The following is a 16,776-nucleotide window of genomic DNA, read 5'->3' on the forward strand; positions in this document are numbered from 1 at the left end:
TCTAGCTCGCCCTAGTGGGGAGGGAGAGAAGGGTCTGGAAAAGCAAAACCCAGGAGACATGGACAAGGAGGAAGAATATTTATTTGATCACAAAATCTTGTGCGTCCCCCTTTGAGGGTGTCAGCTGATTGCGAGTCTACTAGGCCACTTCACTTTTTCTTGGGCTCCTTACAAGCCACCACGTACCGCTGGGCTACATTGAGGGGAGGGGAGTAACCGTCTGCATAGGAGGTGTCTTCAAACAGGACGGAATAGTCATCCTGGGGCTGCAGCAGAGGCAGACAGGAGGGACTGGTCAGAGAGCTCCAGGCGAGCCCCCCGCCCCACAGCACCACCACTAAGCTAGTGACAGGAACCTCTGGCTCGTGGCCCCCAGACACGCCTGTCCTCATAGTCACTCAGGAAGTGGAGATGTGTGAACGCAGTCCCTGTTACTACAGAACTCTTTCCTCAGCAACAAAAGGCCAAGGGTAAGGGATGAAGAGCAAGGAGACCACCACCTACATGGGTGGGCCGTAACTGGAGGGTGTGGACCAGGGAGCCTGGGTTAAAGGGATCAAGGACAACCTAGAGGGCAACAGCAAGGATCCCGGAGGAAGAGGCAGGAATAGCCTTTAAAGTGTCCTCAGGTGACCAGGGCATCAGCAGTGTGGTTAAGAGCATGAGGGAAAGCGGTTCAGCCAAAGAAAAGGCAGTGGGGCTGGAGTTAAGGGCTCCAAGACAGGCCCTGGGCATGGAGCTTCTTATCTCAATGCAAAAGCAAGGTTAGACTAGTGTACGCGTCGTGTCCATTCAGCTCGGGGCTCGCTAAGGCTCTGAAACTCAGGAAGAGGAGGGTGCGCCAGTGTTGCCCCAGAGGGCAGGGCTGGAGGGAAGACTAAGAAGACAGAGAGCAACTTACAGGGCCCTCTGAGCTCAGAGAGGCTGTGAGATGAGGACAAGAGGGGAAGGAGGTAGGAAGGTGACTCCAGGAGCCATGTGGCCACCTGGCCCTGATGTTAGGGACAGCCTCTCCTGTGGGGGCTGCCTTACCCGTTGTGGGGGCGTGTGGATCAGGGCGCGGTAGAAGCAGGTGGTCTGGGGATACAGGGCCAGCACAAGCTGCTCCTTCTGGAATAAAGCTTCGGGGTCTGTCTCCGGGTTGGCCTTCCACTGGGGTAGTGGGATGATCCGGCGGCGGCTCAGGGTGTGTCTCCTGGGGGTGGGGCTGAGGTCAGGTGGGGGCCCCATCCCCGCAGGTTGGCTGCCCCCCCGGCTTCCACGGCCCCCCCACCCCCCACCAGCACACTCACTCTTTGCCTTCTTCGTCAATGTCGTCTACCTCATACCTGTGGGTGGACGAAAGGAAAGGGCTGGATGCAGAAAGGGTCAGGGTCACAGTCCAAGTCGGGGAGTCGTGAGGAAGGGAGAGGAGGGCAGGGAGGGGAAGCAGTCCCCTGGTCCCCACAGGCACCCAGGGGTGTAGCTTTTCTCCCAGCCTGCAGATGGGTAAGAGTGTAGCCCATGCGGCTGTGGTGACGGGAGAACAGCCCATGGGGCTGGGGGACCACTCACTTGTTGGTGGCGTGGCTGTAACTGACCACCTCGGCCAGGATCCACTGCTCATCCCCATCCACGGCCTTCACCCGGGCAGCCACCTTGTCTCCAGGTTTGGCCACGTAGTCCCCAGAAGCTGGAATGGCCCCGCAGAGGGGCGGGGGCCTGAGAACAGAATTAAAATGTTCTGTCCCAGCCCCCGCCTCGCCAGCCCCTACCCTACCCAGGGCCCACCCTCACTTGTCACCAGGCTTCCCGATCCACAGGGGCAGGGTCATGGCTGACTGCTGCAGCAGGGTCATGAGCACCCCCCTGCGCATGGTCTTCCGAGGAGGCTCCGAGTCATTGTACAGGCCTGCGATCTTGGCCGCTGTTGGAAAGAGAGACGTGAGCCCTCAGGATATCAGAGATAGGGCGTCCACCCCAGCCCTCCCACATTGGGCCTTCAGAGCTCAGCCTGCAGCACCCTGGCCTGAGTGAGCACCAAGGGCCCGTGTGCCATCCTGCCCCTTCCTCAAGATGCCCTCAGTGAGACCACTCAGACTGACAGATGGAGAGCCGCCAGGAGGGTGGATACCCTAAGGGGAAGGAACAGGAAAGGGCAGAAGCTGGGGTTGGGGGGCAGTGGTCACGTTCTAGTTTTTGATCTGGGTGAACATTTTGTTCAGTCAGTGAAAAGTTTCAGCAAGCTGTGTGTTCACATCTGTGTTCTTTCCTATTAACATATGTTGTAGTTCAACAACAAAAAATTTTTAAAAACGAATGTGGACAGACCCCTGATCTCCTTGGGCATGGTTCAACACACCCAGCCACGTTATACAAACCCAGCTGGCGGTGTGACAGCATTTTTGATGGATGAGCAGAAGTGTTTGTGGGTTCACTGGGGCAAGAGAGTCGGGAAGGCCCCAGGAGCCTGAGGGATCTGGAAGCCAGCGCCTCGTGTAGGTAAACTCCATGTGGAAGGCTGGTTTCAAGACCCCCGGGGTGCAGCTCTCAAAACACAGCCAGGTTCTCTTCAGAGCAAGAAATGGGAGGGGGGAGAATTCCCTGGCAGTCCAATGGTTAGAACTCTGCGCTTTCATGGCTGAGGGTGTGGACTTAAAAAAGAAAGAAATGGGAGGTGGCAGTAGTAAAGGGGGTGGGGGTAAGTGCCCCAGACAGTAGACAGAGCAGGGCAATCAGTGTGGTCCGCAGGGAGCACTGGGGACCATCCCCATTCCCTTCCCAGCCCCAGGCTGCTGCTGCTCCGTCAGAAGCCCCCAGACAATCCCACTGGACTGAAGTCACAGGTGCCCCCACAGGGAGACCGACTGTCGCTCTCAGGAACCATCACTCCACCGGGTGGTCTCTAACTCACCAATCCGCCTCTCTTCCAACAGAGACTTGATTTCTGCAATCTTATCCAGGGCTTTCCGAAGGATGCTGAGGTTGGGGGAGAAGGGAGAGAAGAGGTCTGCGTAAAGCACAAAGCATAGACTTCCTTTTCTCGTTACGGCAGGCTGGCCAGCTCAGACCAAGCCTGCTGCCGGAAACCATGGACCCTAAATGTGTACTCTTTATTCTTAAAAGCACAAAAGAGCGGATGAGATGGGAGGAAGTAGTGGGACAAACAACCTAAGAGGGTTGGTAAGCGAAGCGGAGGGCTCCCTTTGCCTGAGGGCACCAGACAAATGCTGCGGAAGGGCTGTGGGGTGCTGGCGGCCTCTAACAATTGAGATTTCAGAGGACAGAAGTTAGAATTCGCGGTCTGCCCTAGTTGCACACATAAGAGGAGACACTCTGGAGGACTATGGGGAGTTGTCTCGGCCCACAGCAGGGCTGGGGGTGGCGGGAACTTGTCCCCACCCCCTGGAAACCCCTGGAGTTCAATTATGGGGGCTCCAGAGTGGCCAGGACCCAAGAAACCTAGCAGAAGTGCACACAAATCCTTGCTGGAAAAAGGCTTCTTCATCCCAGAGTGTGGGGGACCTCCCCCAAAGGGTAGTTCAACAGCAGTAAGCAGCACTGAATCCACTTCAGGTCATTTATTCTCCGGCCCACTCCTCTAGCAAACCTTTAGTAAAAACCCACGTGTTAAGGAAGGCCTTGGTTCAGCATGAGACCCGTGAGAACACAGCATAGTAGGGTCACAGAAGGTATCCCAGAGGGTGTGACTCTTGTGGATTTGTCAGGCAGAGGCCAGAAGGCTGGGCAAGGGGCAGCCTTGGCAGAGGGAACTGGGCAAACAGAGTAGCGAGGGATGAACATCCTGCCGTAGGCTCAGAGCATTGAAGCTCAGCGTGGCTGGCATCCGACACAGGGACCACTCGGCCAGACCTACCATGGGCTTTTGAGTGAGCACTGGGACACAGGGCAACCAGGCAGAGGAGTAAAATCCAGGAGGCCAAAGGGAACTTTGAAAGTCTGATCACTGCTTCTGGGCCTATTGGGAGGACATCCTTTTATGTAGTTATGTCCTAAATTATATTCTATGAGGTACTGATGGCATGGTTCTCAGCCTTAGCTGGACAGCAGAATGCTCAGGGAGCTTTTTACAAAGAATCCTAGTTGTTTTAAGAATCCTCAGCAGATGCCAAAACTAGTGGGGGGGGGGGGTGTTGATATGAAATGGGCTATGTACATAGTCTCAAAGTATCTAAGATACCTGTCAATTACACAATGGAAAATAGCCCTAACTTGAGAAATACGGAAGAGCCCACCTTTACCAGTGAGAGTTTTGCCTTCTAATACGAAGACGGAGGACATCACTTCCAGAAGCGTAAAACCTGAATCTAATTGTGAGGAAACAGCAGACAAACCCAAAAGAGGGAGATTCTACATTGGCTTATCATTTTCAGAATGTAAAAGTCATGAGAAGCAGAGATAGCCTGGGAACCGTTCCACATTGAGAGAGACTAAAGAGGCAGGAAAACTAACCTACACTAGGAAAATATTCTGTTCTTTTGCCATCAAGGTCATCTAAATAAGACCTGTAGCTCAGTTAATAGTTTTATATCAGCGTATTATCGTAATTTTGAGAAATGTGCTACGGTTGTTTAATAAGAATGTCCTTTTGTAAAGCACATGATGACTATAATGTGTTTAGAGGTCAAGAGGCATCAGGCATGGTGTCTGCAACATAAAAGGTTCAGAAAAAAAAATTTTTGACTATACAGAGAACAATAAAAGCAAATGTGATAAAAATATATTTACCTAAGTCTGATCATATAAAAAGTTAATACCAATACATGAGTTCCACCCTAGTTAAATCAGAACCTCTGGGCGTAGCCAGCCTTGAGAATAGTGTGTGAATATACTCCACTGGCATACTTCCTTAATACTGAGTTAAAGAAACTTGCAGAACTTGGCATAGCCTTTACCACTGTAACTTGCATTGTGAATCTCCAAGGAAAGGAATGTAACATTGCTGCAGTCCATGGGGTCTGCAAAGAGTCTGATACAACTTAGCTACTGAACCACAACAAAGTTACTGAAGTTCCACTGGGGAGGTCTGAGGAAACAATGTTTTAAGATCATTTACTATTTCAAGAGCAGTTTTCTGGAACTGAAATTTCTGCCTCTCCCAACCAGAGAGGTCAATCAGAATGAGCACCCAGCAAAGCATGGGTCTGTACCTTCTAGCAGGCAGCCTGCCAGCCTGTCAGCACCCTTCAGGGAAGGGCCACCCCAAGAGGCTTGCTTCCCCTGGGATAGTGGAGGAAAGACCTCTTGCTGGCTGATCCTTTGAAGTGTCCTCAGCCAAGAACCCTGAGCCCTAACTTCCCTCCCCAACCATTAATAAGGGCCTAACCAGTGTGGGCTCTTTAAAGTAATCCAGTACTGCTGCATACCAGTTCACAGTAATTATCTGATTAGATTGAACTTTTAAAAAGAAAATTAGTTAAAATTCCTTGTGGGCTTTCTTCTCTCTTGTTGAGGTAGTTGGAATTATGCTTGCAGAGGCAGACAGAAAGCAGCTAATAAGCCAAGGGGTGCTGCACAGATGGAACTGCCCGGGAGCTGCCCACCCTCTGGCCATCTACAGAAGAAGGAATCTAGCAGCAGCGCTGGCTGCGCAGTCTCCCTCAGCCCCAGGCCCAGCGGGAGGATAAACACAATACACTCTAGACTCTCAAGCACATGGCTTCTCTGCCCTCCTGTAACTGGTCTGTGTCTGTGCGTGACCCTATCAGGCCTGAGAAGGGACAATACCTTCCCTCCAGCTTCCCAGCGGACACATTCTGTGATAGATCGAGACTGTCAGGAAGCATTTAACAGGAGGCTTCCTGTGTGCCGTCATGAATCCTCTGGATCTGTCACGAATCCTCCTTTGGATCTGTCATGAATCCTCTGTTCCTTATTAAGGAATTAAGAGTGGCAAACCGCTCCCAGGGCTGAGGAATGCATGCATTTCCTTTGTTAGTTTTTCCATACGGTGAGAAGTAACTATTTACGACCCTCTTCCTTTTTATGAACCCTATGGTAAAAGTGATTATTTACAACCCTCTCTCTTTGATATGGATTGCCTTATGTTTCCTTGACAATTTGTAAGTCTGGACTTTTGATCTTTATCTTTGCTGAACAAAGCTACCTTATAAGACAGTATATATACCCACACTATGTTGAATAAAACACCCTTGTTCCATCAGAGCTTGGGTCCCCGTGTCTGTCTTTCTGTTTCTCTCTCTTTCTCTCTCTCAGGCTAATTCTTTGGAGCGCAGAAGCCCACTGAGCTCACTTTCTTGCCTGGGCTTGCAAGACCCTTGCGAGAGGGTGCTCTGTGCCTACGTGAAGCAGTGCAAGCCCTGTGTCAAGGGCTTTATTGGTTTTCTGTGTAAACCAAGGAATATCAGCCTCTCTCTCTCTCTCTTTTACTTTCTTATCATCAACTCCAGACCACCAGGTTCCAGTCCATTCAGGATCAGATCAGATCAGATCAGTCGCTCAGTTGTGTCCAGTCCATTAACGGACCTCAACAAGTGGCACCCAGAACAGGGACCTGGTAGATTTGGACGGAGTGACTCAAGGACCTATTGAGGTGGGTAAGTACTAAGACATGGGCCAAATGGCTGGAAAGCCCCATCACTTTTCTACTTTACTTCACCACTTAAAGTTCAGGGACTTTCAGTTTCACGCCAGCAAATAGAGGCTTGCCTTCAGACAGTGGTTGCATGTAACCCTTGGTTCCCTGATGAAGGTAGTTTTGATTTAAAAATTTGGCACCAGGTCAAAGAAAATGTTCAATGAGCTGCCAGACAGGGAAAAAATATTCCGATAGATTTCTGGCCCCTATGGGCTCTCATCAAAGCTGTGATTCTGCCATTTCGAGGTAATTCTAGCCCTCCTGATATTCAGCAACAGGCAGAACACTTATTACATGAATATGAATTAGATGATGAAACCTTACAAAAGGCCCAATTAGAACATAAAATATTTCAGAGCTTTCCTACAAGCCCTGCCCTGGTTGCTCCAAGCACTCCTCCCCTGCCAATGGGCACAAATCCCAAAGTCTCTCCCTTGCTAGAACCTAATGATTCTGGCAACAACTCCCCTAAGACACCTTTTGACATTAAAACCAACAACACCTTTCTGAATAACAATAATAAGTTTTTTACCACATACTCTTAATTGTAAGAATTTGCTACCTACTCACTCTCCTTCATGACAAAGGCTCTCTGAATTGCTGGCTTTGCAATCACAAGTCTCTGAAGCTGATGGTTTCTCCGCCTTTCCAGTTTTTAGAAATCCTGACACTCAAGGGCATATAATATCTCAATATGAGAGTATTAACTTTTATCACATGCAACAAATTTAAAAAGCTGTAACTATGTACAGCCCACATTCACCTTTTACTAAAGCACGTCTAAATTCTGTAGTATCCTCTATTGGAAATTTTATTCCCCATGATTGGTGAACTTTAATAAAAGCTCTCCTTAAACCAGGAGAATATCTTCAATGGATAATGTGGTTTCATGATATAGCCAGAGATCATGCTAACAGAAACGCTTGAGCTGGCACTCACCAAAATCAAATTACTTTTGAGATGCTAACAGGACATTTAGGACAGGACAATTTGACGCTACAGAAGCTCAAATACAGTGCCCTCCTTTGTTACATGAACAATTAAAAACAGTGGTCCTTGAAGCTTGGGATCAAATCACTCCTAAAGGGGAGCCTACAGGTAGCTACACTAAAATACTGCAAGGACCTAATGAAACGTATGCTGATTTTTTAGCTAGATTAGAAACTGCTATTTCCAGTACTGTAATTGGAGAAGAAGCCAAAAGGCAACTAGAGAAATTACTTGCTTATGAAAATGCAAATCAGGAATGTCAAAAGGCTATAGCTCCAATTAGTGAGACAGAGACTATTATTATTTGAAGGCTTGTCACAATCTAGGATCAGAAACTCAAAAGATGCAAATGCTAGCTGAAACAATGGTTGCTGCCTTAAGAAAAGGAAATGAAGGATGCTTTACATGTGGAGATAAGAACCATTTAAAAAGGGACTGCCCTAAGAAAGCTACTAAAAAACCTCCAAAAATCTGCCCCCACAAACCTTCAGTCTTTTACTTGGCCGATCTAGTTTGACTTCTAAAGGAATTACTGTTCACCCTGGAGTCACTGATTCAGATTATAAAGGAGAAATTCAAATTATGACGTCATCTCAGATTTTACGGCAATTCAAAAAGGGGGATAAAATTTCTCAATTACTTCTTTTACCTTACATTTCTATTAACTCCTCTAATAGTGTACAGACGGGCGGATTTGGCAGTACAGATCAAAAACAGTCCTTTTGGACATCATTAGTATCTGAATTTGACTGACCGACTATAAATATCAAAATTAATGGTAAAAGATTTTCTGGTCTCGACACTGGATCTGATATTACTATTATTTCCAAACATTTATGGCCCAAATCCTGGCCTGTACAAAAATTTCTTGCCAAATTGCAGAGATTTCTCAAACCAAAGTACAAGAGGTTTATCAGAGTACTCAAATCTATCCATGTGAGGGACCAGAACGCCAACCTGCAACATTAAGACCTTCTGTGATAGATGCACCCCTTAATCTAATAGGAAGGGACTGACTTATGCAATGGCAAACTCAGATATACATTCCACATTTTTCCTAGGGGCCACTGCTCATTTAAGAAACAATACAATTATTAAAATAACTTGGAAGAATGACGAGCCTATTTGGACAGAGCAGTGGCCCCTCACGATAGAGAAATTACAGGTGGCTAAGGAACTTATAGATACACAACTAGAATTAAAGCATATTGAGGAATCTTGTTCTCCTTGGAACTCTCCTATATTTGTTATAAAAAAGAAATCTAACAAATGGCATCTCCTAACAGACCTTAGAAAAGTTAATGCATCTATGAAACCTATGGGTGCATTACAACCAGGAATCCCATCACCTACCACTATTCCTCAAAACTGGCACATAATTATTATTGATATACAAGACTGCTTTTTTAATATACCTTTACACCCTTTAGACCGAGAGAGATTCATTCTCTCTCCTTTATCCTAATCATATCAGACCTCATAAATGGTACCAATGGGCTGTACTGCGGCAAGGGATGATGAATTCTCCCACCATGTGTCAGTACTACGTAGCCAAAGCCCTTGAGCCTGTGAGAAAACAATTTCCCAACTTTCTTGTTATTCACCATATGGATGATATATTGTTTTCAGCTCCATCTATCTTAGAAACTCAACACATGTTTGATATAGCTCAACTATGCTTAAAAAATTCTGGATTAATCACTGCCCCTGAAAAAATTCAAACCTCTACACCTTACCATTGCTTGGGGTTTGTTGTTAATGGACAACATATTATTCCCCAACTCACTCAGATCCGTACTGATAAATTATCAACCTTAAATGATTTTCAAAAGCTCTTGCTGCTGCTAAGTCGCTTCAGTCGTGTCTGAAGGGTCCATAGACGGCAGCCCACAGGCTCCCCGTCCCCGGGATGGGATTCTCCAGGCAAGAACACTGGAGTGGGTCGCCATTTCCTTCTCCAATACATAAAAATAAAAGTGAAAGTGAAGTTGCTCAGTCATGTCCGACTCTTCGTGACCCCATGGACTGCAGCCCACCAGGCTCCTCCATCCATGGTATTTTCCAGGCAAGAGTACTGGAGTTGGGTGCTATTGCCTTCTCCGAGACCTTCTTTAGGCATTGCTAATTATCAACTCAATAACCTATTTAATACTTTAAAAGGCGCTCCTGATTTAAATAGCCCTCGTTCACTTTCTCAAGAGGCACGAGAGGAACTCTATTTAGAGCAAAATAAGTTACAAAAACAATTTCTTACTCGCATCAAACTAGATTTACCTCTAGAATTGTTTATACTCCCCTCTCTTCATTCTCCCACAGGACTTCTTGCCCAATAAGAACACCCAGTAGAATAGATCTATACCCATTTTAGGGGAATAAAGTCACTTATACCCTACCTTGATTTAATTGCTCTAATCACTATCAATGGAAGAAATAGGACTAAAACTCTAATTGGCTCTGATCCTCATAAAATTGTAATACCTATCAATAAATCTCAATTTGAGAACGCATTACAAACTTCTACTGATTTCCAAATAGCTTTTCTGGAATATTTTGGAGAAATTTCATTTCATTATCCTTCTGGTAAGCTGTGGAATTTCTTCAAAAATACTGCATTTATTATTTCTCATATTATCAGCTCACAGCCTATACCACAAGCTGAGATTTTTTATATAGATGGGACTAAAAACGCCAAAGCTTCATTCTGGTCTCTTAAGGAATATAAAGTCTTTTATACTAAATTTCATTCTGCTCAACAAAATCAATTATATGCTCTTATTCAAGTTACTTGCCTACATCCTTACCCCCTTAATATAGTCTCTGACTCTATATTCAGTTTTTGTATTAAAAAACATAGAAACCTCCACCATAAACTCCAATCAACCTATTATTCAACAACTCTTTTTCGAACTACTATCTTCCAATATAAATGGAACACAATTCTTCCATTTATATTACACATATTCAAGCACATTCTTGCCTTCCGGGCCCCATGACTCATGGTAATGAAGAGGCTGATAAACTGGTTTCCTTTGCTACTCTGGAGGAACAGCATGTTCTGTTGCATAACAATGCTGGCTCCCTACACCAGCTATGGACAATCCCATACCGCCAGGCTAAAGAAATTATTAGTAATTGCTCTACTTGTAGATTCCATATCTTCGACCCATTGCACAAGGTGTTAATCCTCACGGTTTGCAACCCAATGAACTATGGCAAATGGATGAACTCATTGCCCTGAACTTTCTCCATTTTCTTTCTCTATGTCTGTATCAACACTAATTCTTCTTTTATTTGGGCCACACCTCTTTGCGGTGAGGCTACACAACATGTTATAACTCACTTATTAGCTTCTTTTGCTGTAATGGGAACTCCTAGTTCTATAAAAACAGACAATGATCCTGCCTATATTTCTAGACACTTTAAACAATTTTTACAATCTTTTTCTATTAAATATATTACAGGTATTCCATATAATCCACAGGCACAAGGCATAGTCAAATGAGCACATCACACACTAAAGTTGCAAATTAAAAAATTTTAAAAGGGGGAATACACAGGAACACTACTGTCCTCCTTATCAAAAGCAGACTTTACTAGATTCCAACATAAGATATTTCCAAAACCTATAACTATTGTTAATACAGCTTTATTTGTTTTAAATTTTTTAAACTTACCACATGGAGATATCTTAACAAGAGCAGAAAAGCATTTTGAGGAACTGAAGGACACTTCACTTCCCCTGCCCATTTGGAACCACGACGGGTTAACGAAACAATGGAAATCTGGGAAACTAATACAGGGAAAGGGGTTTGCTTGTATTTCCCCAGATGGATCCAACGAACTCACATGGCTTCCTCTTCGGAAGATTTGACCCAAGGGGGCCCCTGGCCTTCAAAATAGAGACAAAACAACAAAAACCCCAGGAGGAAGAAATTCCAATATGGGCCATGGCGGCTCTAAAGATCTCCAGGAAGCACCACCCTCGGCGGCATCAACCTTATGATCTCCCCACTTGGGGACAAATAAAAACGCGTACTAATCGAGCTGAAAATTTGATCTTTCAACAGGGAATGCTTCGGAGTCCTGGAGTCCTGAATACATTTTCCTCGCAATGCTCAGTCTGCTTGCCTGTGCCTCCCCTGTTCAAGCTCTAACTAATCATACTTCCTGGGCTTACATACCCAACCCCCCTCTACTACAGGTGGTCAAATGGACGGAGAGAGGACCAATCGTTTCAACTAATGACTCTATACATACGCCTTCTCCCTGGAGCATTAAAGGGTCCTCACACACTGAAGAAGAAGGAAAACTAATTAATATTTCTCTAGGTTATGAAGTCCTTCCTTTTTGCATGGGCCCAGCAGAATTATGCATAAACGTTAGCCGACAGACTTGTGCTTTCGGCCTGCCTCCCAAAAAGGATTTTCGGATGTTGCTTGGATTATTTACTGCCCTTTCTTTGTGAACCATGTTTATACTACTGAGACTTTGGGGAAAGAGTTAGGGAAAGAACAAAGAACATTATGCGAAGGGTTTACTTATAAGAACTTTACATATACTCTTGTTCGTTGGGACAAATGTCAACCCAAATCAGGAAAATTAATGTTTGTGGCTAATCATACGATTGTGGATTGGGGACCCCATGGTATGTGGCTATCTAACTGCTCAGATGATGTTAATAGCACTGCGGGTGACTATGCTACTCAAGTGGCATGGAAGGTTAATGACACTATGATAGAGCATTACCATGACAAAGGACTTCTTGGGTGGCTTGACAGTGGATTAGCCCCACCTCGTCCTAGGATGTCCTGGATAAACAGAGTGGGCTGAACAATGGGACATTTGGAAACCTGCTGCGAGCACCAAAGAACCTGGGACTTGGACCCGGCATTTCACAGGGACCAGTCGTAGTCATAGTAACTATTTCTTTCACTATCATCAATCATCTTTTATACAGGCCTGTGTCCCCACTTCCTTTTGTTATAGCCATAGGAAATTTACAATAAGACTTTATGTTCTGTAACTTGTATTAATTGCAAACTATATACCTGTCTTAACTCCTCTATTTCTTTAAGAAATTATTCCCTTTTGATTCTTCGATCTTGACATAATTTGTGGTTACCAATAAATCTCCAATGACCCTGGGAAGAAGGTCCCATGGCTGGACTTGCTTCCAGATTACTTACTAAACTGCTCCAACGATCTAAACGATTCGTTGGATGGCTGATTCTTGGCATTTTGGGGTTAGTAGCTATTTGCACCACTGCTGCTGTTGCCAGTGCTGCTTTACATACCTCGATTCAAACATATAATTTTATCCAAAATTGGACTGAAGATGCTCAGTCCTGAAGAGGCTGCTCAGGTAGGTGAGGATATTCAAGAGGAAATACAGGAACTAAAAAGAGCCATCAAATGGGTCAGAGATCAATTAATAGATTTGCAAAAACAAGTGATACTAAAATGTGATTGGAATTCTACTCAGTTTTGTGTTACTCCTGTTCATTTCAATCATAGTGCCTACAACTGGAAACAAATCAAATTTCATTTACAAAACATACATGATAATGCCTCTCTGAACGTACAATTACTGCAAAAGGAAACCTTTGAAACCTTTTCTAAACGTCTGCCCTCTTCCACTAATTTGGAAACTAGCTGAACAACTAGCTGATCAATTATCTGGGCTAGACCCATGAGGATGGTTTCAAAGTTATCACCCACAGCATCGGGTCTGGAACTGTAACTTTGGTGATTGTCTTGGTAATTATATTTGTTGTTTATCATTGCCTTTCTATAAGGTTGGTGAATACTAAACAAACTCAATTGCTCAGGACCTTTTTTACAAATATAATAAAATAGGGGGAATTGTCAGGAAGCATTTAACAGGAGGCTTCCTGTGTGCTGTTTTGGATCTGTCATGAATCCTCTGTTCCTTATTAATTCCTGAACACTTTCACTTTTCATTTTCATTCATTGGAGAAGGAAATGGCAACCCACTCCAGTGTTCTTGCCTGGAGAATCCCAGGGACGGGGGAGCCTGGTGGGCTGCCGTCTATGGGGTCGCACAGAGTCGGACACAACTGAAGTGACTTAGCATAGCATAGCATTCAGGAATTAAGAGGAGTGGCAAACCACTCCGGGGGCTGAGGAATGCATGCATTTCCTTTGTTAGTTTTTCCATACGGTGAGAAGTAACTATTTACGACCCTCTTCCTTTTTATGAACCGTACGGTAAAAGTGATTATTTACAACTCTCTCTCTTTGATATGGATGGCCTTATGTTTCCTTGATAATTGTAAGTCTGGACTTTTGATCTTTATCTTTGCTGAACAAAACTACCTTGTAAGACAGTATATATACCCACAGTGTTGAATAAAACACCCTTGTTCCATCAGAGCTTGGGTCCCTGTGTCTTTCTTTCTGTTTCTCTCTCTTTCTCTCTCTCAGGCTAATTCTTTGGAGTGCAGAAGCCCGCTGAGCTCACTTTCTTGCCCGGGCTTGCAAGACCCTTGTGAGAGGGTGCCCTGTGCCTACGTGAAGCAGTGCAAGCCCCATGTCAAGGGTTTTATTGGTTTTCTCCCTAAACCAAGGAATATCAGCTTCTTTCTCTCTTTTACTTTCTTATCGTTGACTCCAGACCACCAGGTTCCGGTCCATTAAAGGACCTCAACAGAGACGAGAGTCCTCCCCCCGGTCAGCACCACAGGACAGTGTCCACGCTGCAGGTGCCCACACACAAGCAGCCTGCTGACCAGACCTCGGCGCCTGGCTCAGACAGAGTCCAGGCGCTAAGGCATTCATTCTCTGCTCCAGGCACTTAACATTTGAGGCTGTGACCGCCCAGGTCCTCACAAAGTTAAACTGACCTCTGCCTGCACTGGATTAACTACTCATCAAACTACCTTCCTTCAATGGAACTCTGAGCGAGGCTGTTAGTGTCTGTGGCCAAAGAGTCATGGAGTACACCATCCCTGACACTCGGCCCTCCTGAAGCTGCATCCGGAGAAACGCCTTCTGAATCAGTGTCAGAAAATATCTTGTCCCACCAGTCTGGGTGTTTGGGGGAGAATGGATACATGTATATGTATGGCTGAGTCACTCTGCTATGCACTTGAAAGAATCTCAACATTGTCAATTGGCTACACTCCAATATAAAATAACAAGTTTTTAAAAATACATTTTGAAAAAAGAAAAAGAAAATATCTTGTCCCCCCTGGAATGGCTACCCATCTCCACTGACACATGGAAAGTGACATCTTTGATCCGTCTCCTTTGACTCCTGCCAAAAGAGACAGTTGTTAAATGAAGACAGAGGGTTTTCTGTTTTCTGCAAAAGCAGGAGGAAAACTGGCTAGGAAGAGCTGAAGGCTCAGATGAAGGAAGAGCACAGCAGGTGATGAAGCAGCATGGGCTCCTGGGGCCTCTGCAGTTTCACGAGAGGTTTACCACAAATATTAGGAAGAAGAGCTGACAGGCACCACAGCACCCGGGTCAGGGTCGCGTGGGCACGAATACCACCACGTTTTCCCCACCCAGACGCGGAGCTCCTGTGGGCACGGCTGGTGTCTTATCTGCCTCATTCGCTCTTCTGTTCCCAGTGTGGTATCTGGAGGGGAGGACTCCTTACTTAATATTTAGTGACTGAATGTAAGAAGTTCTGAGAGTCTGAAAAAGTCAAATGGCAGCACAACTGCCAGGGACCTGCACTTCTGAAATAAGCTTTAAGTGTTAAACTCTGGAAAGTCGAGGCCAGAGAAGAGCCCAAACCATCTGGCTGCAGAAGCTGTCGCCTCACTCTGCCTCACTCTGCCAGCAGTTAATCTGAGAAGGGAACATCTGCCTTTTACTTTCAAATGAGTGTGAGTCACTTTGACCTATACAAGCCAAACTCCAGGCCCTCTAGTGGGAAAGGGCCCCACAATGAACCTTCTAATCAGGAGAAGATGGGGGTGGGCAAGGGCAGGCTGGAAAGCCAAGAAAGCAACACCTCCGACCAGAATTCACTGTGTCCCCTCCCCGCCAGTCAGCCCCACCCTTTTGTTTCTGTTCCCCATCAGACCCCTTTGTCTAAGCTAAAAACCTTGGAAAGCTTCTCCTCTCCCATCTGGTCCCCAATTTGATCTCAGAACCTGCCTCTTGTTTCTCCAGCCCCACTGACATTGCCTCAGCTCAACTCCATCGTACCTTATGCCTGGTCTCCAAGCGAGACTTGAATCTCACCCAGTCTGTTCTCTGCCTGACAGCTGGGCATTTCTCTCCTGCTCTTGTACCATCTTTGGTTTCCTATTGCCTCCAAGATAAAGTCCGAGTATTGAAGGCCCTCCCCATCATGCCCTCCCCTCCCCCAGCCACACAGGGCTAGTTCTCACTCCCCAAATGCTTGCACCCTGCACGTGCTCCTCCACGGCCCTGGCACACTCCATCTTGTCCGCCTACCCATCCCTAGCTCAAGTTTCTCTCCTCCCTGAAAGGGTCCCAGATTCCGAGGCCCAGTGAGCACCTCTCTGCCGGCCCACCAACTACACTGTCCTGTAACTTTTTTAGAGCATCTGTCCTTTCTGTATGGCTTGCCCCTGAAGGCAGGCCCCTCACTATCCTGTGTGTCTCTGTGGAGACTGCCCAGCACCAGGCATCGCCATAGGTCATGGTCAAAATGGTTTGAAAATACAGGTATCAGTGACTTTATATGCATTACCACATTTTACGTTGACAATTCTATAGGGAGTTATTATCCCTATTTTAATGAGGGAGTAACTGAGTCTCAGCTCAAGAGACCACCAAAGGTCAAGTGATAGGGAAAAGGCAGCGCTGCGATTTGACCTATGCCCTTCTGCCATTTATACAACAGTGGGGCCGGGGAAGAGGGACAAGAGTGGGCTCTAGAGAAGCTGGGCCCTACAGGAGAGGCTAGGAGTCAGGATCTGCTTACCCCTGAGGAGCGGGGGCAGGCTGGGGTCTTGGGCTCCTACAGCCCAGCACCTGGGTGAGGAGGGAGGCAACGGCAAAGCAGAGGGACAGTACTCACTTGCACTCAGCCTCCGCATCGGCTTTGGCAGTTGTATAGAGGCCACGCAGCTTTGTCCGGTAATAGGGAGAGACTGCAGAGTAAACACAGGGAGACAGATGCATGGGAGTCTGTCATCCATCTTCTGGGTCATCTTGGGTCACCTGGCCTGAGTGAAAACTGTCCT

The 16,776-nt window shown here is 46.1% G+C and overlaps 1 protein-coding gene across 3 annotated transcripts in view; it reads right to left on the reverse strand.

The window, feature by feature from the left end:
• Positions 1-63: 63 nt before the first annotated feature.
• Positions 64-16,776, reverse strand: part of SGF29 (SAGA complex associated factor 29) — a 30,246-nt gene continuing 13,533 nt past the window's right edge. For 2 of the 3 annotated variants that reach the window (XM_027527964.1, XM_027527963.1), the window contains exons 4-10: positions 16,611-16,683; positions 2,894-2,958; positions 1,777-1,906; positions 1,555-1,701; positions 1,293-1,328; positions 1,033-1,195; positions 64-266 (exon numbers count right to left, since the gene is read on the reverse strand). In XM_027527964.1, the coding sequence (XP_027383765.1) occupies positions 150-266; positions 1,033-1,195; positions 1,293-1,328; positions 1,555-1,701; positions 1,777-1,906; positions 2,894-2,958; positions 16,611-16,683 (731 nt within the window). In that variant the 3' untranslated portion in view covers positions 64-149. Of the gene's footprint in view, positions 267-1,032; positions 1,196-1,292; positions 1,329-1,554; positions 1,702-1,776; positions 1,907-2,893; positions 2,959-16,610; positions 16,759-16,776 lie in introns of all 3 variants that reach the window. The other variant, XM_027527965.1, reaches the window with a different exon arrangement.

This window comes from Bos indicus x Bos taurus, chromosome 25 (assembly GCF_003369695.1).
Source record: "Bos indicus x Bos taurus breed Angus x Brahman F1 hybrid chromosome 25, Bos_hybrid_MaternalHap_v2.0, whole genome shotgun sequence".
Classification (NCBI taxonomy): Eukaryota; Metazoa; Chordata; class Mammalia; order Artiodactyla; family Bovidae; genus Bos; species Bos indicus x Bos taurus.